Source organism: Loxodonta africana, chromosome 25 (assembly GCF_030014295.1).
Source record: "Loxodonta africana isolate mLoxAfr1 chromosome 25, mLoxAfr1.hap2, whole genome shotgun sequence".
NCBI classification, from domain to species: Eukaryota; Metazoa; Chordata; class Mammalia; order Proboscidea; family Elephantidae; genus Loxodonta; species Loxodonta africana.
In genome coordinates this window covers 64203581-64230490 of record NC_087366.1, presented here as the reverse complement: position 1 = coordinate 64230490, position 26910 = coordinate 64203581, and the positions used below count along the sequence as shown (strand labels likewise).

The window sequence follows — 26910 nt, the reverse complement described above, 5'->3', positions numbered from 1 at the left end:
CTATCGAGTTGATTCCGACGCATAGCAACCGTATAGGACAGAGTAGAACTGCCGCACAGGGTTTCCAAGGAGCAGCTGATGGATTCGGACTGCCGACTTTTGGCTAGCAGCCAAGCTCTTAACCTCTGTACTACCAAAGCTCCTTGGGTGAGAAGAGTATGCTCTTAATTTGATCTTTGCCATAAAGCTGCATCACTCTACCTGAGCCAGGTTAATTTACATCTTTGTTCAGAAGCTTGTTTGGGATCTAGAGGCAGTCCTTTCCAGCTGTGCAAATCCCTTGTGTGTGTGTGTGTGTGTGTGTGTGTGTGTGTAATCAATCAGCTCTTCATCCTTGCTTCAGAACAAGGCCTGCTGGGGCCAAGGGACTGGAGACAACACTCAGATGGACTAGGAGAATGGGGCCGCACAAAGCTGAGGAAGAAGAGTTGCTGTTGCAATGGGCCTAGAAGGCAGAGCTCAAGCCCAGGGCTGAAGGCCCTCCACCCAGAATCCAGAGAGCATGGCCAACACCCAGAGTCTAGAGGGTGGGTCTTTATCTACATGGTCTGAAAGAACAGAGGGCTATTTTCAAGCCTTGAGAAAAAAAAAAAAAGCTAATGTAATTTGTTCTGCTGGGTTTTGGGCTTTCCCTTCTTTTCCTCCAATTTCTCCCATTTGTAATGTAAATGTCTACCTTACGCCTGGCCTGTTCTACCTTTGTACTTCGGAGGCAGATAACCTGTATTCCAGATTTCACGGGGTCACAGATGAAGAGGAATTTTGCCCCAGGATGGAAATATGCCTGAAGTCCCAACCATATTTGATTTAGATGATTCAGAAGATGAGATTTTAGACTTGGAGTTGATTTAAGACTTTTGGGATGATGTGACAGGGTAGACATGTTTTGCATGTGGGAAAGACATGAATTTGAGGGGGCAAAGGGTAGAAGGTTATGGATTGAACTGTGTCTCCCCAAAATATGTATTGTAAATCCTAACCTCTACACCTATGGTTATAATCCCATTTGGGGATGGGTTGTCTTTATTATATTAATGAAACAGAGTTAACGTATGGTGTATCTTGAGTCAATCTCTTTTGAGATATAAAAGATTAAACAAGGGAGCTAGAGAAGCAGAGATGGAGGAAGAGAGACTTCAAAGCACATGAAGATTGCCCAAGAGCAGAAGCTCAGAAGGGACAAGGACCTTTCTCCAGAGCCTACAGAGAGAGAAAGCCTTCCCCTAGAGCCAGCACCCTGAATTCAGACTTTAACCTCCTCACATGTGAGAAAAATGAATTTCTGTTAAAGACATCCACTGTGGTATTTCTGTTATAGCAGCACTAGATAACTAAGACAACGTGTATTAGAAGTCCCTGGATGGTGAAAACAGTTAACACACTTGGCTGCTAACCAAAAAGCTGGAAGTTTGAGTCCGCCAGAGGAACCTCAGAAGATGGGCCAGGAGATGGACTTCTGAAAAATCAGCCATTGAAAACCCTATGGACCACAGTACTACTCTGACACACACAGGGTTGCCATAAGTCAGAATCAGCTTGATGGCAACTGATTGCCGACTGGTTGCTTACTGGTTAATACATTAAGCCTCTTTTCTGCCTGTGAACACCACCAAGGAAGCATCGTTGAAGTCTTCCTTCCCACTGCTATCATGTCTAAGTCAGAGTCTCCTAAAGAGCCCGAACAGCTGCGGAAACTCTTCAATGGAGGGTTGAACTTTGAAACAACAGTTAAGAGTCTGAGAAGCCATTCTGAGCAATAGGGGGTGTTCACGGACTGTGTGGTAATAAGAGATTAAACCAAGCACCAGAGGCTTTGAGTTCATCACTTATTCTACTGTGGAGGAGGTGGATGCAGCCACAGATGCAAGGCCGCACAGGTGGATGGGAGAGTTGTGGAACCAGAGAGGACTGTCTCATGAGAAGACTATCAAAGAGCAAGTGCCCACTTGACTGTGAAAAAGATCTTCGTTGGAGGCCTTAAAGAAGACACTGAAGAACATCACCTAAGAGATTTTTTTGAGCAGTATGGAAAGATCGAAGTGAATGAAATCATGACAAGAAGAGAGGCTTTGCTTTTGTTATTTTGACAACCAGAACTCTGTAGATAAGATTGTCATTCAGAAATTCCACACTGTGAATGGGCACAACTGTGAAGTAAGGCCAGCCCTGTCAAAGCAAGAGATGGCCAGTCCCTCACCCAGCCAAAGAAGTCAAAGTGGTTCTGGAAACTTTGGTGGTGGCCATGGAGGTGGTTTTGGTGCAATGACACCTTTGGTTGTGGAGGAAACTTCAGGGGGTGAGGTGGCTTTGGTGGCAGCCACGATGATGGTGGATATGGAGGCAGTGGGAATGGGTATAACGGATTTGGTAATGATGGTTGTGGAGGAGGTGGTCCTGATTAGTCTGGAGGAAGCAGAGGCTGTGGAAGTGGTGGACCGGGTTATGGAAACCAGGGAAGTGGCTATGGCGGAAGTGGCAGCTATACCAACAGAGGAGGTGGAGGTGGCTTTGGCGGTGCTGGTGGGAGCAATTTTAGCGGTGGTGGAAACTACAGTGATTGTAGCAATTACAACAATCAATCTTCAAAGTTTGGACCCATGAAGGAAGGAAAGTTGGGAAGCAGAAGCTCTGGCCCCTTTGCTGGTGGAGGTCAATACTTTGCCGAACCATGAAACCAAGGTGGCCATAACGGTTGAAGCAGTAGCAGTAGCTATGGCAGTGGCCGAAGGTTTTAATGACTGCCAGGAAACAAAGCTTAGCAGGTGAGGGGAGCCAGAGAAGTGATGGGGAAGCTACAGGTTACAACAGATTGGTGAACTCAGCCAAGCACAGTGGTGGCAGGGCCTTGCTGCTACAAAGATGACATGTTTTAGACAATACTCATGCATATAGGCAAAAAAATGGGGCCCTGGTGGTGTAGTGGTTAAGAGCTCGGCTGCTAACCAAAAGGTCTGCAGTTCAAATTCACCAGCGGCTCTTTGGAAACCCTATGGGGCAGTTCTACTGTGTCCTATGGGTTCGCTATGAGACAGAACCAACTGGGCAGCACCTAAGAACAATAACATGGGCAACAAACTTGAGGACTGTATTTGTGACTAACTGTATAACAGGTTACTTTAGTTTCTGTTCTGTAGAATGTGTAAAGTATTCCAACAAATGGTTTTCATGTAACTTTTTTTTTTGCACCCATGCTGTTGATCGCTAAATGTAATAGTCTGATCATGACACTGAATAAATGTGTCAAAAAAAAAAAAAATTAAGCCCACAGCAGGTGCTTTCACACAGCCTACTTTTCCGAATCAGCACAATGTCCCTCTAAGATATTATTACAACTAGTTTGAGGAAAGTAAGGCTCAAAGCCGTTGAGTAATTTACCCGAAACTGCACCATCAGCACACGCTGGGGTTAGAAATATACGACCCAGGAACGTAGGATTTTCTCTTATTTATCTTTGTGACCCTAACAGCGTCACTTAAGCAGTGGGATAGTATTTGAACCCAGCTGTCCTTGTCCAAGGAGCCCTGGTGGTGCACCGGTTCAGACCTTGGCTATGAGTTGCTATGAGTCAGAATTGACTCATGGCAATGGGTTGGGTTTTTTTGGTTTTGTTCTTGTCCAAACCTTCCCACTGTATTTCTCTGCTGTGCCTGTTGTTATCCAATGAATGGGAGTGAGAGTGCTCTCAGAGGTTCAGTATCTAGCTACCACGTATCCCTGTTCAAGTCATAAGTTGGCCCTGTCCCACCATGTGTATCCATGGCTTTGTCACTCTTATGAACTAACTGAACTTTCAAAACCTATACTCCATCTGGCCTGAGTGTCATGTAACACAAAATAAACAAGGAAATGAACAATGCTGGTGCTTTATGCCACTAGACCAACTCTTAAATGCAAAGAAATTCTGAACGAAGGAGCTCCTCTGCCTTGCATATCTTCTGCCGGGACCCTGCAGGTCACTTCAGGGGCCTCCTCACCACCGCTTTGGAAAGATAGCCAAATCTTGCAGCTGTCTTCATATGTCTTATCACTGCTCCTGTTCCTTCTTCCTGGGGGACAGGAGACCAGACAACTGGAACATTAGAGATTAAAGTTAGAACAAGGACTTTGCCCCTCAACCGTTTGGGAGCCCTGGGATGCCTGCAGGCAGGAAGATGAACCAACAACCCACTATGGTTCCTAGGGTTTTTATTCAGGGAAATCAGAACCCAAGCCCTGTTTCAGCAGGGTAACTGTAGTTGTTTGGACTTGGCCTGAGCAGGGACACTGGGAAATGAATCCAGGGAAGCGGACACCTGCCAAACTTTCTTCGATGTTCACTGATTGGTCTGATCAGTTGAGCTTTGAGAACTGTTTTCCCCTGAGGGATTTTTAGGACAAATTCTCATCCTCTGCATACAGGTCTTTACACTGAAACCCTTGTCTCCTGAACTTGAAACTCCGGAAAAGTGTGGAGAAAGGGACAGATTTGAGGGATGAATGAAAAAATAAGGCAGGAAGAACATTTCGGGTAAGAAAATAGACCATTCTCTAAGATAGTCAGCACAACTTGACCAAGGCAAAGTCAAAGAAGCTTCATAGATACATCCAAATTCCCTGAGGGACTGAACAATTGGGTTGAGGGCTGAGGGGACCATGGTCTCAGGGAACATCTAGCTCAATTGGCATAACAGTTTATAAAGAAAATGTTCTACATCCTACGTTGGTGAGTAGTGTCTGGGCTCTTAAAACTTGTGAGTGGCCATCTACTTCACTGGTCTCTCCTGACTGGAGCAAGAGAGAATGAAGAAAATGAAAGACACAGGGTAAGATTAGTCCAGAGGACTAATGGACCACATCTACCATGGCCTCCATCAGACTGAGTCCGTACTAGACAGTGCCTGGCTACCACCACTGACTGCTCTGGCAGGGATCACAATAGAGGGTCCAGGACAGAGTTGGAGAAAAATGTAGAACAAAATTCAAACTGACAAAAAAAAAGACCAGATTATCGGCCTGACAGAGACTGGAGAAACCTGAAGAGTACGGCCCCCAGACTCAGTATTGAAATCACTCCTGAGGTTTACTCTTCAGCCAAAGATTAGACAGGCACATAAAACAATACGAGACTAAATGGGCACACCAGTCCAGGGCAAGGACGTGAAGTCAGGAGGGGACAGAAAAGCTGGACAAATGGAAACGGGGAACCCAATGTTGAGAAGGGAGAGTGCTAACACATTACAGCCAATGTCACAAAACACTATGTATATTAATTGTTTAATGAGAAACTAATTTGCTCCGTAAACCTTCATCTAAAGCACAATAAAAAAGAAAATAAACCATTTTTCTGTGGCAACTTTTCCTTTTCATCAGGAAGCAAAATCAAGGCAATTACTAAAAAAAAAAAAATTTTTTTTTTTTTTTAATTACTAGTAGGGGATAATTTTCTTTCAGTTTCCTGATTTTTTTTTCAGGTGTGTTTGTCCACATGAATTATTCAGATAATTTCCTGAATTCGCCTATTTCCTCTGTCTTATTAAATCTCTAAAGCCCCAGGCATGGCTTCTGTTTGTCTCGGGCAGTAGTGCAGCGTTAGCTCCCCAATCCAGGCCTCCTCACACGCGTCCTGGCTGCTCAGCTGTACTCCAGGGCTCGGCTGGTGCTGGCCCCTCAATACACCCTCCTGTGGAAGGCAAGGTCCAGTTCCTTTAAAGGCAACTGTAGGGTGAAGAGTCCAGAAGCTGATTCTGTCATCAGGAGTGCTTTGACGATTCTATCCTTAATTCGAGGTTCACTTAGCATTGCTATGACAACTGCTTCACCCAGTCAAAGTTACCTGCTGGCCTGGAGTTCAGAGACAAAGGCTATTCCAGTCATGTTCCCAGGCATCCAGGAGGAAGTCAGAGAATCACAGAATCTTAGAGCCTGAACAGACCTGGAGAGGGAGGGGTTTGCTTTTCAGAAAGAGAAGCTAAGGCCCAGGGCAGGGAAGTGGCTTGCCCAGGGTACACAGTTCAGCTGAGCAACCAGCTTGGACTTAGAGCCGGGCCCTTGGGTCAGTCCTGGTCCTTTCCCCACCTTCCCACTTTAAGGAAAACGTGTTTCAGTAGTGAATGGAGGACCAACCATTTCACCATGGCTGCATCTTTCCATCCCGTCCTCTAGCTCCACAGCTGTGACAGAGCCATCAGGACCTGGCTGGGTCTCCAGCGTCACAGATCAGCTTGGCTTCGGAAAGACTTTACTAACCATGGCTAATGTCCGAGCGTCCATAGCTGTGTCCACTTGTTAATTTAGGGGGATTTGTAATGCGGATTTTTTTTTTTTTAATTAACGATTTAAGTTTTTGCCTGCATATAAACATCCCCTGCCTGAGCCATCCCGCATCCCGAGCAGGGACAGGCGACTGCGCCCAGCCCTCCCTCAGGGAATGCTGTCCTAACGCCGAGTCCTCCTGTACCTCCTGGTCACTTCTGGGCTGGCTTTTCTTCCCACCTGCTTTACACACTTTCCAGCCCTCGCCGTGCCACGACGCCGGGGGGAAACTCGGTCTGAAGTCCTGTGGCCAAACGCCCGGCCCCGCGCGGCTCCCAGGACGCGACAGCGATCGGATTTCGCGTGGCCGCCCAGCTCCCCCAACTCCTCTCCCCTCCCGCCCGGAACCCCGAAGCCAATCAGAGCGTCGCGAAGCTGGGGGTTGTAGAGCCCCGAGCCCCGGGACCCGCCCCTCTTTGTTGCGGCGGCCAATGGACGCATTGGGAACATCGGCGCTGCCCGGGTGACTCGGTTATATGTCACAGAATCACATCGCGAATGGAAATGGAATGAGGCGACGGCCGCCGCCGCCGCAGAATCCGCCGCCGGGAGAGGCTCTGCGGCAATGAAGCCGGCCGGCCGGAGGTAGGGGCCGTGGAGCTGCGGCGCGCCCTCCCCGGGCAGCCGGTGCCTCGGGCGCTGGGGCAGGCACTCCGGGACGGGAAGCGGGTGGAGGGCTCCCACCGCCGGCTGGGGTCGGGGCCGCCCCCTCGCCCGCCCGCCGGGGTCCGGGAGGGATTCCTGGAAGCCCCGGGGCCGTCTTGGCAAGCCGAGGCTGCTGCTGCGCCCTCGCGCCAGTCCCGGGCGCGCGCGTGCCGGCACGTTCTTGGCGCGGCTCATCGCCCGGCCACATCTGGGGACCGTGGAACCTCGCGGGGACCTCCTGTTGGCTCGCGCTGCCCGAGCTGCCTTTCTTCTCGCCACACGGTCCACTCCGCACCCCCACGCTGCTTTTCTGTTTTTCCCGGTGTTTAGGTGGGTGCGAAGCTTTGTAGCAATTTCCAAGCCAGCTTTCTAGGTAACTGCCGGGCTGGAAGCCCGATTCAATCCCTGGGGGTCTGTCAGCGTGCCAGGGGGAGCCGGGGGGCTGACGCGGAGAGACCTCGAGGCCCGCGCCGCTACCGGACCCACCCCCGCCTCAGTTGCTCTGGCTTCCACTTAGCTGGGTGTCTGCTGTCTCCACTGATTTCAGGCACGGCCGGTGAGCCGCGAGCCCCGCCGCCTCCGCGCACCGCCCGCCGCTCCCCTTCCCGCGTCCGGCGGCAGCTAGCGGCATGGACAAGGCCTCCCCCGCGGGGCGCTGACCCGCACGGCGCCCGCGCACCCGCGCCCCGCCCCGGCCCCACCATGACCGGCTCCGCCGCCGACACTCACCACTGCCCCCACCCCAAGGGCGCCAAAGGCACCCGGTCCCGGAGCAGCCACGCGCGGCCGGTGAGCCTCGCCACGAGCGGGGGCTCGGAAGAGGAGGACAAAGACGGCGGGGTGCTGTTTCACGTTAACAAGAGCGGCTTCCCCATCGACAGCCACACCTGGGAGCGCATGTGGATGCACGTGGCCAAGGTGCACCCCAAGGGGGGAGAAATGGTGGGCGCCATCAGGAACGCCGCCTTCTTGGCAAAGGTCAGTGGCCTTGAAGGGGGGCAGTGATGGGACCATTTCAGCTTGCACACAACACACAGAGGCGAATCCCATTTCCTTGGTTCTGCTGCAAACTCCCTTCCGGTCCCGCTCCTCCCGCCAGCCTCCCGCTTAATTCAGACGTTTTTCTTGGAAGCCTTAGAAGTGGAGGCGGGGCGGGCGAGGGGGTTGGAGACCCGGGGCTTGCTGCTCTGGGACCGTGCGCTCGGGTTGTGCCAAGGTTTTGTTTTGTTTTTCTTTTGTTGTTTTTTTCGAGCCTAGAGCCAAACTCTATTATTGTTTCCGCGCCCCCACCTGCTTCCCCTCCCTCCGCAGAAGCTTAACACCAGCGATGCCAAGAATTCGTAGGACCCCCAGGGATCCCGACCCTGCTTTTTCTCTGGAGTTCTTGCTCCTCCCTTCACCCCGCACTTGCACATGATTTATGGGGCTGTGAATGAATTTGAAATTACCCAGTCAGACTTCTCAGCTTGTGAATCATTTCCAGACTTTTTGCCAACATTTTTTTTTATGACAGTGACTTTCACCTCTGAAACTTGTAAAACGATGAACTGCCTCTCTTCCCAGCTTATCTGGGCTCCAGGCGAAAGGAAGAGTTTGGCTATGGGTGAAGGGAGCTTTCCAGTACACGTGGTGAATTAGTCTCACCGTCCCCTGGTAGAGGCTGAGGAGTGAAACTCATTTTCCTTGGGCAGAAGCCAATGGGCTGCGTCACACAGCCAGGATGCCACTAGCGATGGTTCAGGTCTGGAGGGAGGAGGTGTGCTGGCGGGGTAGCTACCTTGTGAGAACCGTCAGAATGCAGACTGGGAGAAATGCCGCAGAGCCTGGGATGACAGTCTGGCGGGGGTCCCCTGGACCTCAGGATGCTGGGATGGCTGCGAACGTTCCTGGGCAGGTCTAGGAGCGCCAGCCTGAGACCTGGAATGTGTTCTGGTCGGGCATCGGGTCAGGTCCCCAGCCCAGTGACAGCTGAGCATTCGAGCCTGCAGGCCAGAAAGCTGAGTGTGCCCTTGCGGAAGTGGCCCAGCCGCTAAACTTCCTGCAGGAGGGCAGTCAGTTACAGGGTTTTATCACTTGGCTCTCTGGTCAAGGAGGTCTTCCTTATGCCTGGCTGTGATGGCAGCTGTCATTGCCCTTACTGAGTTCTTCATGAGCATGAGGACAGTGCTGGCCCTGGCCTGCAGTTTCTCACTTCTGGATGTTTCCTTCCTTCAGTGAGGAGCTGGGAGCCCCTAGCCTGGAAGAGAGGCTGTTCCTATCCCATGCCTCCTTTCTGACTCATACCCTCAGCACTGACCCAGCTCCTAACTGTGACTTCACCCTTCTCCCTACCTTCTTTGTGGGGACCCCGTTCTCTATGGGGAACCATGGAGCTTTAGAAGGGGACAATCTCCCACCTTCAGCAGAATTCCTTCCTCTGTGTGAACATCCCCCTGGGAGTGGGGGGCTCACACCTCAAAGGGCAGTCCATCCCCTGCTGGCCAGATTTGGTTGTTAGGAAGCTGTTTTCTTAGACTGAACAGAAATCCTCCTTCTTCCCCCACCTTGCCAGTCACATCTCCCCACAGAGTCTTCTGCTGCCCTTTGAGCTGGGAGGAACATGCTTTATTCCTTGGCGACTCACAGCTCCTTGAAGGCTACGAGGCAGTGCTGTATGGCAGAGGGACTGGGAGTGAAAGTCAAGGGCTGAATTAGCTCGGCGACCTCGACCACTTAAAATCTCTGGCCTTAGTTTCCCTATCTATAAATGAGAGTAAACCAGAAGGCATGTAAAGTTCTTCCCCACTCTCAGATCCCATGGTTTTATGCTGCTTGATGTCTCCGGGTCTTAGGGCTGGCTGCAGGACACTAGAGGGTGGGTGGACTCTGAGCCCTGGGAACTCTTACCCTCTGCATCTTTCCTGGGTTTTCTTTGTCTGCAGATAGCTCTTTCACCCCCTTTTTTGCTGTGTCATTTCCAGACCTCCTCACTGTCCTGGGGTCTTTCTAGGACAATGGCTAGTTGTAACCAGTCCCCTAAAACAAGCACATGTGAGGTACAGTGTCCTCAATGTTGTCTGAGCAGTTCCCAACATAGGTTCCTTCATCCTGTGACCTGTTTCTGATACTTCCATTATTGTTGCTGAATGCTGTGTTTCTTCTTTTAAGTATGTAGCAGCCACATCATCTTGTGCTTTCTCGACATGCTGAAGGTCATGTGAAGCTTCCAGACCTTTTCTTGTGAGCACTGCTGCCAACTCAGGACTCCTTCGGCCCAAACTTGGGCAGTTGGCTTTTCGAACCTCAATAAAGAAGTTACCATTTCTCTCTCTTACATTGCGTCTTACTGGTTGGTGGTCCGTGGTCATCCCCACCATGGCACACCACCCCAGCCCCCAAGCCCTGCACGTGAACCCCACAGGCCCTGAGACGGGAGCAGCCTCCTGAGCTCCCTTTTGTAGGGACCACTCTCCGATTCACAGGCTGTCCCTGCGCTCGGCTTGGTAGGCTTCTTTCCTCTGGATCCAAGTACTTTTCTCCTTTAACCAAGTCCATGTCTTGCTGAGGAATTTGAATGGAAGAGTGGGGGGATTGGGGGTAGCAAGGGCTGAAGAGCTCCAGGGAGATTAACTGCTTTTTTTTTTTTTGGCCATTGAATGTGGGCTGAGAAGCAAAAGGGATGTGGAGGGGGAAGGCTTCAAGGGCCTAAGAGGACCGCTGGATGCCACTTCCTCGACTGCAGGGAATTCCACCAGCAGCAGTGGTAGGGTCACTAAGAGGTCCAGGTGCCCCCCGCCCATTGAGCTTCCCCGTTACGTGATCCTCTTTCTACATTTGTGAGTGCAGACCTCTCTCCTGGCGGCTACTGGGTCCAAGGTTAGCACTTGTCGAGGGCTAGGCTGGGGTTTTTTAGGGATAAGTTTAAGAAAACAGCAAGAGTCAGTGGAGGGTAGTAAGGGAGGATGGGAAGTGGGGCAGGGAGGGCGGCTGGCCCAGAAAAACAGCCAGGGTGTGCTTGGAAAGAGCTCCTCACTCTGGACTGGCTGGAGCTGACTCTAGGGGCCGAGAACCAGGATGGATTCAGCAGGAAACAGCAACCGTATTTCCTGTAGCTCTCACAGCTCTACTCCTTGTTCTCATGTTGATTTCAAATTGGGAAACAATTCCCAGTTAGAGACCTGAGCTTGGCCTGAGTGAAGTGTGTGTGCACTCCTGCCCCCTGCTGGCACACATGGGGAACTCACTCCCTCCTCCTCCCTGGATTGACCACCATCCATCCATCCATCCATCCTGCTCAGCCCAAGGTTGTGACCCTAGGACCTCTGTGCCAGGCCACCACCCACGATTCCTGGATGCCTCTGAAAGGGGGATTGTAGCTGCTATGGTAGGCCTCCACTCCCCACATCCCCAGGTTGCCACAGAGGATTCTTCTGCCTGGTGCCATCATAGCATTTTTTCAGAGCAGAGACAGGCAAAAGGCTTTGCTTTCTCCTTGTTCTTCCAAGCTCGAGATGCCTGGGGGCTGCGGGGCTCTCACTGTCCCCTGGCTCCTTTCCTGCCTTCCTCTCCCACCCACTTGACAATGCCAGTCACACACCTGTGTCCACCTGTGTCATTGCTTGCATTTCCCTAAGAGGTCAGCTGTGTTTGCAGGAATGGAGTGGAAGAGAGCTGGTTGGCAAAAGCCTTGCCTGTGGTTTGCTTCATTATTCTTCTTGAACAACCATCCTCCTGTCCATGCCACTCCGTCCTCTTGCCCCCTGTGCCTCCCAGGTCCCCGACCTCCAGACCATGGGACTCTGGGAATAGGCTGGTTTTGATCAGGTTCCTCTAGGTTCTACCTCTCTAGCTGGGCTGGGGCTTGAGGGTGGTAGTGGCAGGAAACAGGAGGTGGGAAGCTTGAGGGGAGTTGAGTTGGAGCTTCAGGTCGTAATTGATGAAGTGGGGCAGGAACATACCATCAGGAGGGACTCCGGGATCCTAGTCGGGGAGGGAAAGGGACGTGCCTGGGGCTTTGCATAGAAAGCTTACGCCAATTTCCATTCCCATCAGTACCATCTGAGAGCACCCTCACCAGCTTTGGGTACCCCCGTTTCAGAATATCTTTGCTAATTGGACAGGTGAAAATGACATTTTGCAATGGCTTTCATAAATTATTAGTGAGCTTGAACATTTTATTCCAAATATTTATTCACCATTTGCATTTCCTGTTTTGTGAATTGCCTTTTCATGGTCATCCCTCCCCCCCACCACCCCCGACCTTGAGGTCTGAAGAGTTTTCTTACCACTTCGTGTGAGTTCTCCCCAGTGAAGGATATCAGCTCCTTGTCATCACATGTTCCCGGGGTGGGGGGTGAATGTTTTCATCCTCTTCCATTAGGGTGAAAAGACCCCTTCATGACATGAAGCTCCTGAGCTGAGTGTCCAGGGAGTCGGGCCACAGCTGGTTCTGTTTTCCAGTTCCAGAAAAGTGTAAACCATTCAGGCTTCCCCTTCCAGGTCCCCGAAACCTTTGCTGATGAATAACAGCCACGCAGCTAACCCTCAAGCAGCACTGTGTGTCAAGCCCCAAAGCTGCTGCTATACAAATGTTAGGTCGTGTAATCCTTGGAGCCAACTTAGAAGGTCCAAAGTAGGTGATCTTAAAAAACTGAGGCTTGGAGAGGCCATGCAGCTTGACCAGAGTCCACAGCTAGTCCATGGCCAAGTAGGGATTTGAACCTAGTTGTGTCTGTCTTGAAATTACACGCCGGGGAGCCCACCTGGTTTATGGCTCATTTTCTGACACAGGCATTGGCAGCCTGAGGTGCTGGCTGGAGGCTGACCCTGAGTCTGAGCCCCATCCAGCTGTCCCCTGACCTCAGGGTGAGGAGGAACTAGATGACATTGTCCCTTGAACAATCTGGGCTCCTCCTCCCACCACTGCAGCTTCCCAGCTGGGTTTGTGGAATATGTCCATTTGTCCTCTCAGGGGAGGAAGTGTGGCTGTAGCCCCTGCAGTCCTCACAGCTGGGCTGAGGTAACCCTGCAGCTGTTTTTAAAAGCCCTGGGGCACCACTGGGCTGCTATTCTGAGCATCAGCTGCCGCCTGCCTCCCGGGTCCACCACCCGGCTCTCATGGGCTCTGTTAGGCTTGGGGGAGTGGAATTAATTTGGTGGTCTGTCCCCACAGCACAGCAGAACCAAATCACCCTGGCTACCTGCTGGGGATCTCTTAGGTAACTGGGGATCTCAGGGATATTTTCCCGCACACACCAGCTTTTCTGTTAAATAGGTGCAGGCAGCACTTTTCTGTGTGGAATATGCTCTTAATAAACTGTATAACGTCTCTCCTCCCGGCCACTTTCCTGTCCTTTTTATACCTGGCATAGAGGTTGGGACACAGGAGATGCTGGAGAGTGTGTTCCCCTCTCCCCTTCTCTCCTCACTTCTGTGTGAACTCTCTAGCACAATCCTACAAAGAATTCCAGGTGCGGGCAGATCATTAGATGTTACCACAAAAGACAAGGATAAGCTGGACATCCCTAGTGTGTGTTAGGGTGAAAACACAACACACTTCGTATTTTGTGGGTGTGGGGCAGGGTCACGGGAACAAATGTCTGAATTGGAACGGAACCTTCTTGCTCCCCAAAATGACTCTCCAAGATGGGAATACGGTTTATGTCAGCGGACATGTCAACAAAATGTAGTTCGCAGGACACTCCTGCACGCGTGCGCTCTTCTGTCTCTGTCTCTCACGCACTCACACGCACGCACGCACGCACCTTGGCTGTGAAGTAGGAAGCGTGACTAGTTTTCTTAAGGCGGAAGGGACAGTTGCTGTGGAGTAGGAAATTTCAAAGCTGCGAGACCAGAAAAAAAAACCGAGGCGCGGAGAAAAAAGCAGTGCCAGGGAGCCTTTTACCTAATGCAGCCAAATGCGCCAAGGTGTGGAAAGAGCTGTTTGCCCATGGCTGCGTCCCGAGGGGGTACCCACCTGTGTCACTGGGGACTTGAGCCTAGAGAGCCTGGAGGGAGCCATGGGAAGGGAGTGTCCTCAGCAGCCTTGGGTCTGGTGCCCAGCCAGGCCTCCAGGTCCCACCGCAGGGCTGTCCTGAGTCCCTGCACCAGCAGCTTCTCCTCCTGTCAGCTAAGCTCTAAATCCCTAGGGCCCCTCTTCTGTTCTTTTCTCCCAGAATGGAACTAATCTGTCCTGCAGCCCCGTCAGCTCCTCCTGAGCAGCCTAAGCCTGGAGGAACCCCCTCTGTCCTCTTCCCAGAAGCTGTGCTGCCGCTGCCAGAGCCCCTGGCCCACATGAGCTGAGTTTCTTTTTCACCAACAGTTCCACTCCACCAGAGAGGCGGAGGCTGAGAAGACTGGAAATAAGTGGAAATAAAGCAAAAAGCATGCCTGGCTGGCATCCCTTGCCTCCCAGGAGTGACTTAAAGTCCCCTTGGCTCTATTTGCACTTGGCTTCCTTTGCAGAGTTGCTCACAGCTGAGTGGGTTCTTAGAAAATTCCTGAGAAGAGGCGCCTCTCCCCCCTTCCAGTCCTCTCTCTTCCCAGCAGGGATCAAGCTTCAGTTGCAGACACTGGTGAGTGTTGACCAAAAGGCAGCACTCACTGGGCTGCCATGAGAGATGGAAGGGGGGACGGTTCGCACAGGTCAGAGGAGCTGCGCTTGTCTGGGAAGGGTTAAGGCCCAAGAGCAATCTTTCCTAATCCCACTTGGGCAGGTAGCAGGTGGAGGGGTGCAGTGGCTGTTGGAGGGGAAAGGAGTGTTGAGAAGAAATGGAGCCAGTAGCAACATGTTGCACTTCTCCAGGGCACCTTGTATTCTGGGTAAGCCATGTCCTGGAGTAGAGCGCGTACACTGTATGAGTGAGTTATTAGTCAGTGAGGATTCATGGAGACCTCTTTGTCCATCCTGGGCTGGGCGTGGTGATGAACATTATAGGACATGGTCCTTGACTTCGAGGAGGCACTTAGGCTGCCATAGGGCAAATAAGCTGTACTCACACTCACAACACCCGGAGGCCATAGAGAACCCATACGACCCAGAGCTAAGTATGTGTAGAAGGAATTCAGAGAGGGGGGATTTCAGTGAAGGCCTTGTGGAGGAGATACCCCCTGAACAGCTGACCACGACATGGTGGCCATCTGTTCCCAGCTCTCAGGAGGTCTGAGCCCTGTGTCTGCCCCTTAAGGCTAGACTCCAGAGCAGCTCCTTATTAAAAGATCCCTCCCTCTTTTTCTCTGCAGCCTTCAATACCCCAAGTCCCAAACTACAGGCTGTCGATGACGATCCCAGACTGGCTCCAGGCGATCCAGAATTACATGAAGACACTACAGTATCCTTCTAACCAGCATCTGAGCAGACTCAGCAAGGGAATTGGGATGATGATCCCCAGCCTGGCAGCACGTCTGTCCCAGCAAATGCTCCCCAAGGTTGGTGAAGCCAGATTTGAAGGGATCCCCATGAGAGAGCCTGTTGTTGGGTGCTGTCGAATTTTTGCCAATCCCATGTAGGGTTTTCTAGGCTGTAATCTTTTCAGGGGAACCCTCGTGGCGAAGTGGTTAAGAGCTCAGGCTGCTAACCAAAAGGTTGGCAGTTCAAGTCTACCAGCCACTCCCTGGAAACCTTATGGGGCAGTCCTACTCTATCCATAGGGTCGCTATGAGTTGGAATTGATTCGACGGCACACAACAACAACCACAACAGTCTTTTCAGGAGCAGATTACCAGGTCTCTCCCATGGAGCCATTGAGTGGGTTAGAACCACCAACCTTTTCATTAGCAGCCTTGTGCTTAACTGTTGTGCCACCGGGCTTCTTCAGGAAAGTCTAGAAAGACTGATAACAGGGGATTTAATTGCAGTGACCTGACCCTTCTCCCTTCAGGCAGGCTTAGGACAAGGGTGCTAAGGGGCTGTAAGTCAGTGGTGGTGACCCACCTTCAGCCCCTCTGGCTTCTCATTCCCCCTCCCCTTCCCCGACCTGGCCTTTTTCCTCCCTGGGCTCCTGTGTTTGCTGATTTCTCCTTTTTCTCTACCTCCTTCCTCTCTGCCATCTTTCTTTTCCTCTTCCTCTCTTTCTCTACTATCTTTCTTTCCTCCTCTTCCCTCCTATTCTTCTCTTCCCTGTCTTTTCTCTCTCACTATATTACTTTCTTCTCAGACCACCCCTAGATCTATAAGAGGCCCTCTTGAGACTGCCGTTGGCTTCCCAGATGACATAGGCTGATGGCCTTGCTCAGGTCGGCATGAATGGATAGAGTTCTGGGATGAGGCTTTGTTCCCACTTGAGCCTGAAGAAGACCTGAGGAATCCTGTGGACCAGGCTGGGTTCAGAGCAGCCAAGCTTTTTGTCCCATTCTTTGTTGTCCCCATATTGTTTGCAATCAGGATTAGATCTGTTCTGACACCACCCCCTTCACCTCCCCCGGAAACACTGTAAGAACGAGACTGCAGAGACAGGTGGTCCACTTGCCACTTGTGGTTATTTCTTCAGGGCTAGGAGTCAGCTGGGCAGACAGGGTTGATGTGAGAGGGACAGTCATTTGTCCCAAGGAAGTTGGTGAGCCCTTTTCTGAGCTAAACCAGGATCAGACTCCCTGCTGAGGGCAGCTGCCCCTCCCCAAGCCCCCAGTGCCTTGTCCAGGAGATCAGACCCCTCTGGCCTCTGCCCTTCCCCCATAAAGACACAAAACTTAGGCTGTCCTGCCAGCCCGCAGGCACACTGGCTTGATTTCTCTTTGTCTGTCCAAACCCGGCCTGGAGGCAGAAGGGATTTCAGGAGCCATCAGACTAATGTTCCACAGCCCTGAAGGAGGCCCTCCTCTCAGTGCTGTGGGCAAGAATCTCTCTTGGGGATTTTTGAGCCTTCCCTGAAGGGCGGAACACCAGCACCTCCTCCATAAGGCTGCATATTACCAGGCAGGAGTAATGCCAATTGCTGCTCAATGTGCTGGAGAGATTACATGATTAGCTTCGCAGTTTCCGCTTCTTGGATCCTGAGTTTCCCTGCATGGCATCTTCCCATCCCAGTGAAATCTGGAGAAGATCTTCTAGGGAAAGTGGAGCACCAGCCACCAGGGTGAGGCGGACAGCTCCAGCCTGGGGAAGGCGGACAGCTCCAGCCTGGGGAAGGCCTGGTGGTGCTGGTGCTGACCCCCCAACTGGCACCCCACAGGGGGCATTCTGTGTGGGCCCCGCAGGGAGATTCCATGTGGTCCCAAAGAGGGAGTCCATGTGGACCCCACAGGGGGAGTCCATGTGGCTCAGAAGCACAAACTCCTGTCAAAAGAATATTCCAGAAGGTAACAGAAATTAGAGTGGCTCCCCACTTCCATCTAGGGCTCGGTCTTCACAAGGGTTATCTGGGCAGAGATTTTAGAGAATGAGTTTGTCCAGGAATGCATTTATAGGGATGTCTTATTTATCTGTAAAAAAAAAAAAAAAAAAAATCTGTTGCCATTGAGTTGATTCTGACTCAGAGCAACCCTACAGGACAGAGTAGCACTGCCCCATAGGGTTTCCAAGGAGTGGCTGGTGGATTCGAACTACTGACCTTTTTGGTTAATAGCTGTGCACTTAACCACTGTGCCACCAGGGCTCCCTTAGTTACCTAGCGCTGCTATAACAGAAACACCGTAAATCGGTGGCTTTAACAAACAGAAGTTTATTTTCTCACAGTTTAGGAGGCCAGAAGCCCAATTCAGGGAGCCAGCTCAGGGGAGAGCTTTCTCTCTCTGTTGGCTCTGGAGGAGGGTCCTTGTCTCTTTGAGCTTTTGCTCCTGGGCAATCTTCATGTGGCTTGGCATCTCTCTTCCCCTGTGTCTATCTCTTTTATATGTCAAAAGAGTTTGATTCAAGAGGCACCCTACACTAATTCTGCCTTTAACATAACAAAGACAACCCACTTCCAAATGGGATTCTAACCACAGCATAGAGGCTAGGATTTACAGTAGCACACATTTCTGGGGAACGCGGTTCCGTCCACAACCAGGAGCATGTTTGCATGTGCTTCACATAACGCCTGCTCAAGCTGCCATGGACCGTGGAGCACATCCTCGGCCCAGTTGTAATGGTCGCCCTGAAGGATCTGCTCTTTTGTTTTTCTTTTCTCTGACCCGTTATGGTGGTCAGTGATCTAGATCATAGACTACAGAGTGGGCTGGAGAAGAGAAAGTGCCAGCAGGCTGCTGGGATTTTACACCTGGTCACCTGGCCATCAGAGCCACCACACAAGGAAAGCAGAGTGTGGAGTCTCTCCTACCTTCTGACCAGACTCAATCTAGTTCCTCCGGGCTGCCTACTGCCTTGTCCTGGACATGGTGACAGGGTACGGGGACTGCTTAGGGCCAGCCCTGACTTTAGGTGTGCTCAGCTGGCAGGGGGGTTGTGAAAGACAAAACCTGCCTTTCCCTCCGACAGCTCAGAGCAGTGGCCAGGAGGAGGGCTGATCTTGCATGGGGTTCTGGAAGGAGATGTCAGCTGTCCAGGTGGGGAGAATCCTTCTGAGAGTGAACTCGGATTCAGTGGGTGTCTTACTGTGAACTGAACGTTTAGAGGAGGCTTCCCTAAAGATGACAACCTTGGAAACTTTATGGGGCAGTTCTACTCAGTCTTACAGAGTCGTTATGAGCCGGAATCAACTTGATGGCAATGGGTTTGGTTTTTTCCTCTGGTTGACATACTCAGCTGCTAACTGAAATGTTGGAGGTTTGAGTCCACCCAGCGGTGCCCCGGAAGAAAGGCCTGGTGATATACTTCTGAAAATCAGCCATTGAAAACCCTAGGGTTTGGCTTGGGAGTGTTTCTTTAATGTTTTTTATGCACAGAAAAGTACACTATATAAAACTAAAAAAAGAAAAAAACCCTGCCGCCGTCAAATCAATTCTGACTCATAAACCTCTATACGGCAGAGCAGAGCTGCCCCATAGGGTTTCCACGGGGCAGCGGGCAGATTGAAACTGCTGACCTTGTGGTTAGCAACCGAGTTCTTAACCACCGTGCCACCAGGACTCCACACTGTATACTATTTACTAAGAAAAACATTTGGCTAACAGACGTTAGGTACAAACCGTACTTAACTGCTCTGTCATAGGTACAAACTCAACTTAAAGGCAGACTTAGGAGCGGAACTCGTTTGAAATCCGGGACCTGCTTGTGTGTAAATGGAGGGAAAGTTGAGCATAAAACTAAATTTTTGCCAATTGAATTCTATTCTAAATGTACCAGGAACCCCCCTGCTTGAATGAAATCTTTGATAAAGTAAAAAAAAAAAAAAATCACTTCACAATGAGAATACTTAGTCCTTCATTTTTCTGGTTTATCTCTAAAAACAAAAACCAAACCCACTGCCATTTAGATTCTGATTCATAGCAATCCTATAGGACAGAGTAAAACTGCCCCATAGGGTTTCCGAGGCTGTAATCTTTACCGCCACATCTTTCTCTTGAGGAGTGGCTGGTGGGTTTGAACCACCGACCTTTTGGTGAGCAGCCAAGTGCTTAACCACTGCGCCAGTGGGGCTCTTGTTTGACCTCTAGAGTTTGGCATATCAAATTTTTTAAGAGCTGGGAAGACCTGTATCATTAATGGTTATTCTTATGACCCAGGTTAGTAACTCCAAAACTGATAAGCTTGTTAGAATCATCGCCCGGCCCTCACCTGGAACTTCCAATCAGTAGTCTGAGGTGGGGAGACTCTGAATGGTAACCAGAGTTCAGAACCATGGCCTGAAATCAGTCTCTGAGGGTGGAGCCCAAAATCTGCAGTAACAAGCTCCCCAGGTGTCCTTGTGTATGCCCATGTCTGAGTGGCCAAGAATGTTGATGCCAGGGGAGGGATCCCAGCCCTCCTCAGGAGCATGTGCGAGACCTCCAGGAACTCATCACCCCCTTCTGCGGCTGTATTTCCCACTGTGGGGCACAGATCTACCCTCATGCCCCCTGTCTGGGTTGCAGTAGCTCCACGCATACAAGTTCATGGTTCAGTTCCACCTTCCCAGCATGCAGTTTTTCTGTAGGATTTTGTTTGAGGCAGGAGAGGGAAATATACAAAGCAACTTTTCTTTAGGCTCAGAAAACTTAAAATCCAGTCTCAGAGATTACAACATCGAGGAATCGTTGATCTCCTTGTGGATGACCTAGTACAGCCTGCCATTCCTTGAGACCTGGGCAGCCAGCTGAATCCCAGCTCATGGAAAATCGTATCTGATTCCCAGATTTTATCATGTCCAGTGTTAGTCCAGGCAGGAAATACAAGTGATGTCTCCACAGTAAGCTCTGCTGCTGTCTGGCTCTGCCAAGAGAACCTACGGCCACTTATCCTTCCTTTCTGCCCCTTCCCTCCCATCCACTCATCCACGCATCCATCCATCCATGCATCCATCCATCCATCCATCCATGCATCCATCCATGCATCCACGCATCCATGCATCCATCCACGCATCCGTCCGTCCGTCCATCCATCCTTCCCACTTATCCATCCCTTGTTCTATTCTTCCTTCCATCCATCCTTCCTTCCATCCACCCATCCACCCACTCATTACTGATTCATTTTAATAATATTTGCTAACTAATGTACGTCAAACTTGCGCCAGGCTTTATGGGTGATGTAAAGATGTTAAAGGAATGGCCCCAACCTTCCAGCAGCTTATACCCTAGTAGGTGAATTAAGACATGTATCAACTAACTAGGAATATAAAGCTAATCAGAAAGAGCCATTACAAAGGTACAAGGTGTTAGGGGATTTAAGTTAGAAATTAGATTTCCAGGACAAGTGGTGAAGAGTTAGAGGCTGTTGTCTGCCTTTTGGCTACTGGACCCCTGGAAAGCCTGCTTTTTTATCCAGTTGGGCAGTGAGAATGCTGGATCATTGGGCCTTTGGAGCTTCCTGTCACTTTCCCTTGACTGACTTCTCACAGATACAATCACACAGGGACCCAGTTCTTTGAAATTAGGAAAATGAGACCGCTGAGTGGGTAAGTGGTGCATGGTCTTTGGGCTGAGAGCTGCCACCTCCCTCTCCCACCCTCTATCCCTGTCTTCCAGTGCACACTAGACTAGTCTCTAAAGGGTGGGGGTAGGTTGGAGGTGGACTTGGCCACTCTGACCACCAAGTTCAGTGGTGAAGACTCTTCAAGTGGAGGGGCCGGCTTGTGATATGTTTGGTGTGAACCTCCTTTCCTTGCTCCAGTATAAGCTTTTGGAAAGGCCCCCTGTCCTGGAGCAGTGGCAGGGGGCTGTGGAAATTTAGCACTAACCTCTGGACCTCACTCCTGGTGAGGGGCATGGAGAATTTAGGATTTTAGTTATGCCAAGTGCAGACGTGTTTTGGAGACCCCCTACAAGGCAAGTTCTCCTCTCCCCCTCCATATTCCTGCATGGTGCTGTGTGTGAGGTCAGGCATACAGGTGGACTGGCTGACAGACTGACTACAAGATTAAAGCAGTCCTGAAATTGAAATCCTTTGCTGTGCTCTATCCTACAGGTTAATGGAAACAGCAAAAGAAATGACCCGAGAGTCCTTGCCTATCAAATGCCTTGAAGCTGTCATCCTGGGCATGTATCCTTTAAGTCTTGTGTGCTCCTAAAATGGTGGCCTCACTGTGGGGGCTGGCTGTGCCTTTCCATCCTAGAGTCATGGTGATGATGTCCATTGTCTCCTTGGAGAAAAGTTTCAAGCTTCCCTGGCTTCTCTTTAACTTCTAGCATCTGGAGCTGAACCAAAGCTTGGCTCCTGAAGCATCCTCAGTCTGGCCTGTTAGCTGCAGTCTCCAGCAGGGCCAGATTCCAGGCCCGTGACCCTGCAGGTTCACTAGTCACGAGAAGAATTCTGACTTAGAGGAGTAAAGACAGCTTGTGATTATTTCTTGCGTTAATCTGACATTGCAACAGGAAAGACACTCAAGGAGAAACGGGTTCAGGGCTGAGAGGGCTGGTATCCAAACCTGTCTCCAGGGAAAATTGTAGGTGTGCATTGTGGGGGAGACCAAATAGTGGTGTGACTGGGGACTCCCACCAGTTTTGAGTCCTCGCCTTATGGAACACAGAGCTTAAACAAAGGACTGGTCTCCTACACTTTCTTTTCCATTTTCCACCAGACTTCTGGCTCCGCAGCCAAAACACTTGTGTGGCACTAACTTATTAGAGATGATGGCAATAGAATGTGATCAGGTAGAAGAGCAAAGAGATTCTAAGTCCCCTGGGGTGGATGACTGGAATTTGTTGTTAGGTGCTGTCGAGTTGGTTCCAGTTCATAGCGACCCTATGTACAACAGAACAAAGCACTGTCCTGTTTAATCCTCATAATGGTTGCTATGTTGAGCACATTGTTGCAGCCACTGTGTCAGTCCGTCTCTTTGAGGGTCTTCCGTTTCTTTTGCTGACCTTACCAAGCATGATGTCCTTCTCTAGGGACTGGTCCCTCCTGATAACATATCCAAAGTACATGAGATGAAGTCTTACCATCCTCGCTTCCAAGAGCATTCTGGCTGTACTTCTTCCATGACAGATTTGTTCGTTCTTCTGGCAGTCCATGGTATATTCAGTATTTTTTGCCAACACCATAATTCAAAGGTATCAACTCTTCTTTGGTCTTCCTTATTCATTGTCCAGCTTTCACATGCATATGAGGTGACTGAAAATACCATGGCTTGGGTCAGGCGTACCTTAGTCCTCATGGTGACATCTTTGCTTTTCAACACTTCAAAGAGGTCTTTTACAGCAGATTTGCCCAGTGCAATGTGTCTTTTGATTTCTTGACTGCTGCTTCCATTGGCATTGATTGTGGATCCAAGTAAAATGGAATCCTTGACAGCTTCGACCTTTTCTCTGTTTATCATGGTGTTGCTTATTGATCCGGTTGTGAGGATTTTTGTTTTCTTTATGTTAAATGTAATCCATACTAAAGGCTATAGTCTTTGATCTTTATTACTAAGTGCTTCATGTCCTCTTCACTTTCAGCAAGCAGTGTTTTGCTACTATTCGTAAGGTTTTCACTGGCCAATATTTTCAGAAGTAGACTGCCAGGTCCCTCTTAGTCTCTCTTAGTCTAGAAGCTCAGCTAAAACCTGTCCATCATGGGTGATCCGGCTGGTATGTGAAATTCCGGTGGCATAGCTTCCAACATCACAGCAATACGTAAGCCACCACAGTATGACAAACTGACAGACGAGTGGTGGGTGACTGGAAGAATCTATGTGAAAGGGATACAAGATATGAACTTGAGAGGTGGTTCCAGGTAAAACCAGCTAGGTTCTTGAGTGGTGTGCTAGGAGGTGTGGCCTTTTTCCAAAAGGCCTTGAAAAGCCCAGCTTTGAAGCAGAGGATGACACGGCTAGGTGTGCACTTGGGTAGGTGGCTCTTAGGGCAGATGTTAAGGAGAACCTGGGACTGAAGTCTACAAAGCCAGTTAGCGGTGCTTGTTGTTGTTAGGTGTCTTTGAGTGGTTCTGACTGTAGCGACCCCAAGTGACAGAGTAGAACTCTTACATGACAGAAATGGTGATGCTTGAACCAAGGCCCTGGCAGTGGGAATGGTTTCAAGAGATACCAGGGAGATAGAATTAACAGGACTTGGAGGCCAGGTGGATGCAGGAGATGAAGAGAAAAGAGGAATAAAGGTTCCTGGATCAGGCAGCGGTCTTTGGAGGATGGGTTGGAGGGATGAGAGTGACAGAGAGGTGAGGTACCTCAGGGCAGATGTGAACTAAGAGAGCAGCAGTAAAAATGCAGGAAAGGGGAGCAACCATCAACAATAGTCACGGACTGACTAAATGTGAGGAATTAGAGGAGAGCTAAGCAATGAGTCCATGTTTCTGGAAAATTCAGTGGGTGAGTGATTTAGTCCAAGTATGAGGTGAGGACTTCAAGGGGAAGACCAGATTTATGGGGGGATGAGTTCAGATTTGGACGTGTTGAATTTGAGGTGCCTGTGGGATGTTAAGGAAACCCTGGTGGCATAGTGGTTAAGTGCTAACCAAAGAGGCCGGCAGTTCAAATCTGCCAGGTGCTCCTTGGAAATTCTATTGGGTAGTTCTACTCTGTCCTGTAGGGTTGCTATGAGTCGGAATCGACTCGACGGCAGTGGGCTTTTTAGTGGGCGGGATGTTGGGGTGGGGCACTGGAGTGTAGCACTCAGGAGGAAGATCTACACTGAAAATACAAGTTTGGGAGCCATAACGTTTAGGGAGTGGTAGTTGCTGTTCAAGCCCTTGGGTGGCGCAAGCAGTTTGTGCTCAACTACTAACTGAAAGGTAGGCAGTTCTAACCCACCCAGAGGTTCCTCAAAAGGAAGGCCTGGCGACCTACTTCCAAAAAATCAGCCACTGAAAACCCGATGGAGCACAATTCTACTCTGACCCATGTGGGGTCGCCACGAGTTGGAATCAGCTCGACGACAACTGGCTCTTCTGGTTTTAGTTGCTGTTCAAGGAGTGAGAAGATAAAAACATAAAGGAAAGCCCAATATTTTTTGGTCAGAGAGCCCATGAACGTGACCAAGAAGGGCATCAGAAGAGGTAGGAGGAAAACCAGGAGAGGGAAGAGAGACAGAGAAATGGGTGGGTCTCTTGGGAACAGTTGTTAGCTGCTGTCAAGTCAGCCCTGGCTCATGGTGACCCAAGCACAACAGAACTAAACGTTGCCTGATGCTGCGCCATCCCCACGATTGATTGCAAATGGGACCATTATAATCCAGAGGGTTTTCATGGGCTGGGTTTTGGTCTTTCTTCCTAGCCTGTCTTAGTGTGAAGCTCTGCTAAAACCTGTTCAGCATCATAGCAACACACAAGCGTCCAGTTACAGACGGGCGATGGCTGTGCGTGAGGTGCGCTGGCCGTGCGTGAGGTGCGCTGGCCGTGCATGAGGTGCATTGGCCAGGAGCTGAACCTGCATGGAAGGCGAGAATCCCACTACTGCAGCACCAGTGTCTAAGCTGGTCTAGTCTGCCTCCTGGTCTCTGGACACTTGCGTAGGAAGGGGCATTTCCAAGCCTCCCTGTCGTCTGCAGAGCACCTGCAGACCTGTTCTGAAACAAGATTGCCACAGGTGCCGTGGCTGACATTTGAAAAATGGACACTTGAGCTTTATTGAGGCCCCTCCCCAGCTCTCCTGCCTACTGACCCCCCATCCCCACAAAGGAGATGAACATTGCCTGGGGAGCCCAGCAGGGGAGCAGGACTGGCGGTGGGGGGTGGTGGTGGCGGTAGCAGATGGCTAGGAGTGGGGGGCCAGCCTTTTAGTGGCAGGAGCCAGCTACAGCTGCTCAGCAGAACCTCCTGCAAGTTTAATGGGGGTGAACAATTGGCCAGGGATTTGGCGGTGGGTACCAATGAGGGAGAAACGAGGCCAGGCCATTCACGGGGTGCGTGTGTAAACGTCAGTCTCTGTGGGCTGGTGGATGCCTGAGTGACCTGGGTATATAGGCCATCTTATCTGTTGGCCTCGTCCCTGCACGGTTTTATTAAACCCAAGCATCGGGTTCCTGGAATTGCCTTAACTTTTTGGTTGTCAGGGCTAGCCCTGTGACCAGCCTGTGGGCCTGGCCGAATCAGAGGAGAAGGGAATGCTCTTGGTTCTCATTTGTCCCTAATGGTGTGACACTGATGTGACATTTCAGAAAGTGGCTTGGGGGGGTGGAGAAGGTCAGCCCACACGGCTGATCTCAGGGAAATCTGGCTCTTGGACAGAGACGAGACAACAGACGCAGACCTGAATTCTAAAAGTTATAGTATCTTTGTCTCTCCCCTTTGCTTGGTGTCAGCATTCCTGTGGCCTGTTTTCCAAGCAGGGATGGTGAAAGATTTGACCTGGGTACTCCGCCTGTGTCCCATAGGCCCTTTGGCAGGTCACAAAACGAGTGCTGCCTGACAGCTTTGACACAGGTGAACCTGGTTCCTGCTGAGAAGCCTCTACCCATTGGCTCATCCTTCTTTGCTTTTTCTTTTTTGACTTTAGCTCAGAGATGAGGATTCCTCAGCAGAGAGCCGCTTCTTTTTACCCAGCTTGAGGGCCTGTGTACGCTCTCTTACATGTGCTGCGGACCCTCTCACGCATGTCGTGGACCCTCTCACGTGTGCTGTGTATGTTGTCACACGTGCTGTGGACCCTCTCACACGCATGCTGCATACATTGTCACATGTGTGCTGCAGACCGTCTCACACATGTGCTGCATACGCTCTCACACGTGCACTGTGGACCCTCTCACATGTGTGCTGTGTACATTATCACACACGTGCTGTGGACCCTCTCACATGTGTGCTGCGGACCCTCTCACACGCGTGCTGCGTACATTATCACACGTGAGCTACGGACTGCCTCACACACGTGCTACATACGCTCTCACACGTGTGGTGTGGACCCTCACAAGCGTGCTGCAGACCCTCTCACACGTGCTGTCTATACAGATCTTTGGTCCCACCTTACCTTCTGCATCATGGCAGCTGTTTTGGGGGCCTCCCTGGTGGGCTGAATCATGGTACCGAAGGACTATGGTTTATTAAAGCAACAGCGCCATTAGAGGTATGTTAGGCATATCCCCAGATCTCCCAGGAGCTTGGGACACTGCTTCTCGCCCTTCCCTGGAAAAGCTCAGGCTGCTTCCCTGCCCTAATCTACACTCCTTGTCCCCGCAACCCCATTCCCGGTTGCCCCAGGTCCCAAGCCTTTGTGATCACTATAAAAAAAAAAAAATCCCAGAGATCAGAGATGCGTGACTCGATGGACTGCTGGTCTCTGTGGTCCCCTCCCCACTCCCACTTGTCGTCCTGGCTGACCTCTACTTGTCTGGGAAAACCAATCCTGGTGTCACCTCGCCAGGCCCTCCACTGTCCTCCCAGAGATTGCCGGGCCTGCCCCCTACACTACACACCCATTGTGTCTCCCGTCTTCATTTTGAGCCCGTCTCCCACCAGACTCAGCTGTCGCAGAGAAGGGCTGCCTTTGTGACCTCCCACACCACAGTGCTACCTGGCAGGGTGTCTGGCACAGTAGATACTCGCTTAGTAAG

At 50.7% G+C, this 26910-nt stretch overlaps 1 protein-coding gene and 1 pseudogene across 3 annotated transcripts in view; both read left to right on the top strand.

Moving 5' to 3' along the window:
• The first annotated feature begins 1358 nt into the window (after window positions 1–1358).
• On the top strand, window positions 1359–3406 carry LOC100659285 (heterogeneous nuclear ribonucleoprotein A1-like; annotated as a pseudogene).
• A 4232-nt stretch (window positions 3407–7638) lies between these two features.
• The window catches only part of VASH2 (vasohibin 2), a 43980-nt gene continuing 24708 nt past the window's right edge, over window positions 7639–26910 (top strand). For 2 of the 3 annotated variants that reach the window (XM_064276921.1, XM_064276920.1), the window contains exons 1-4: window positions 7639–7914; window positions 15157–15245; window positions 20826–20882; window positions 21392–21466. In XM_064276921.1, the coding sequence (XP_064132991.1) occupies window positions 7639–7914; window positions 15157–15245; window positions 20826–20882; window positions 21392–21466 (497 nt within the window). The remainder of the gene's footprint in view (window positions 7915–15156; window positions 15246–20825; window positions 20883–21391; window positions 21467–26910) is intronic. The other variant, XM_064276922.1, reaches the window with a different exon arrangement.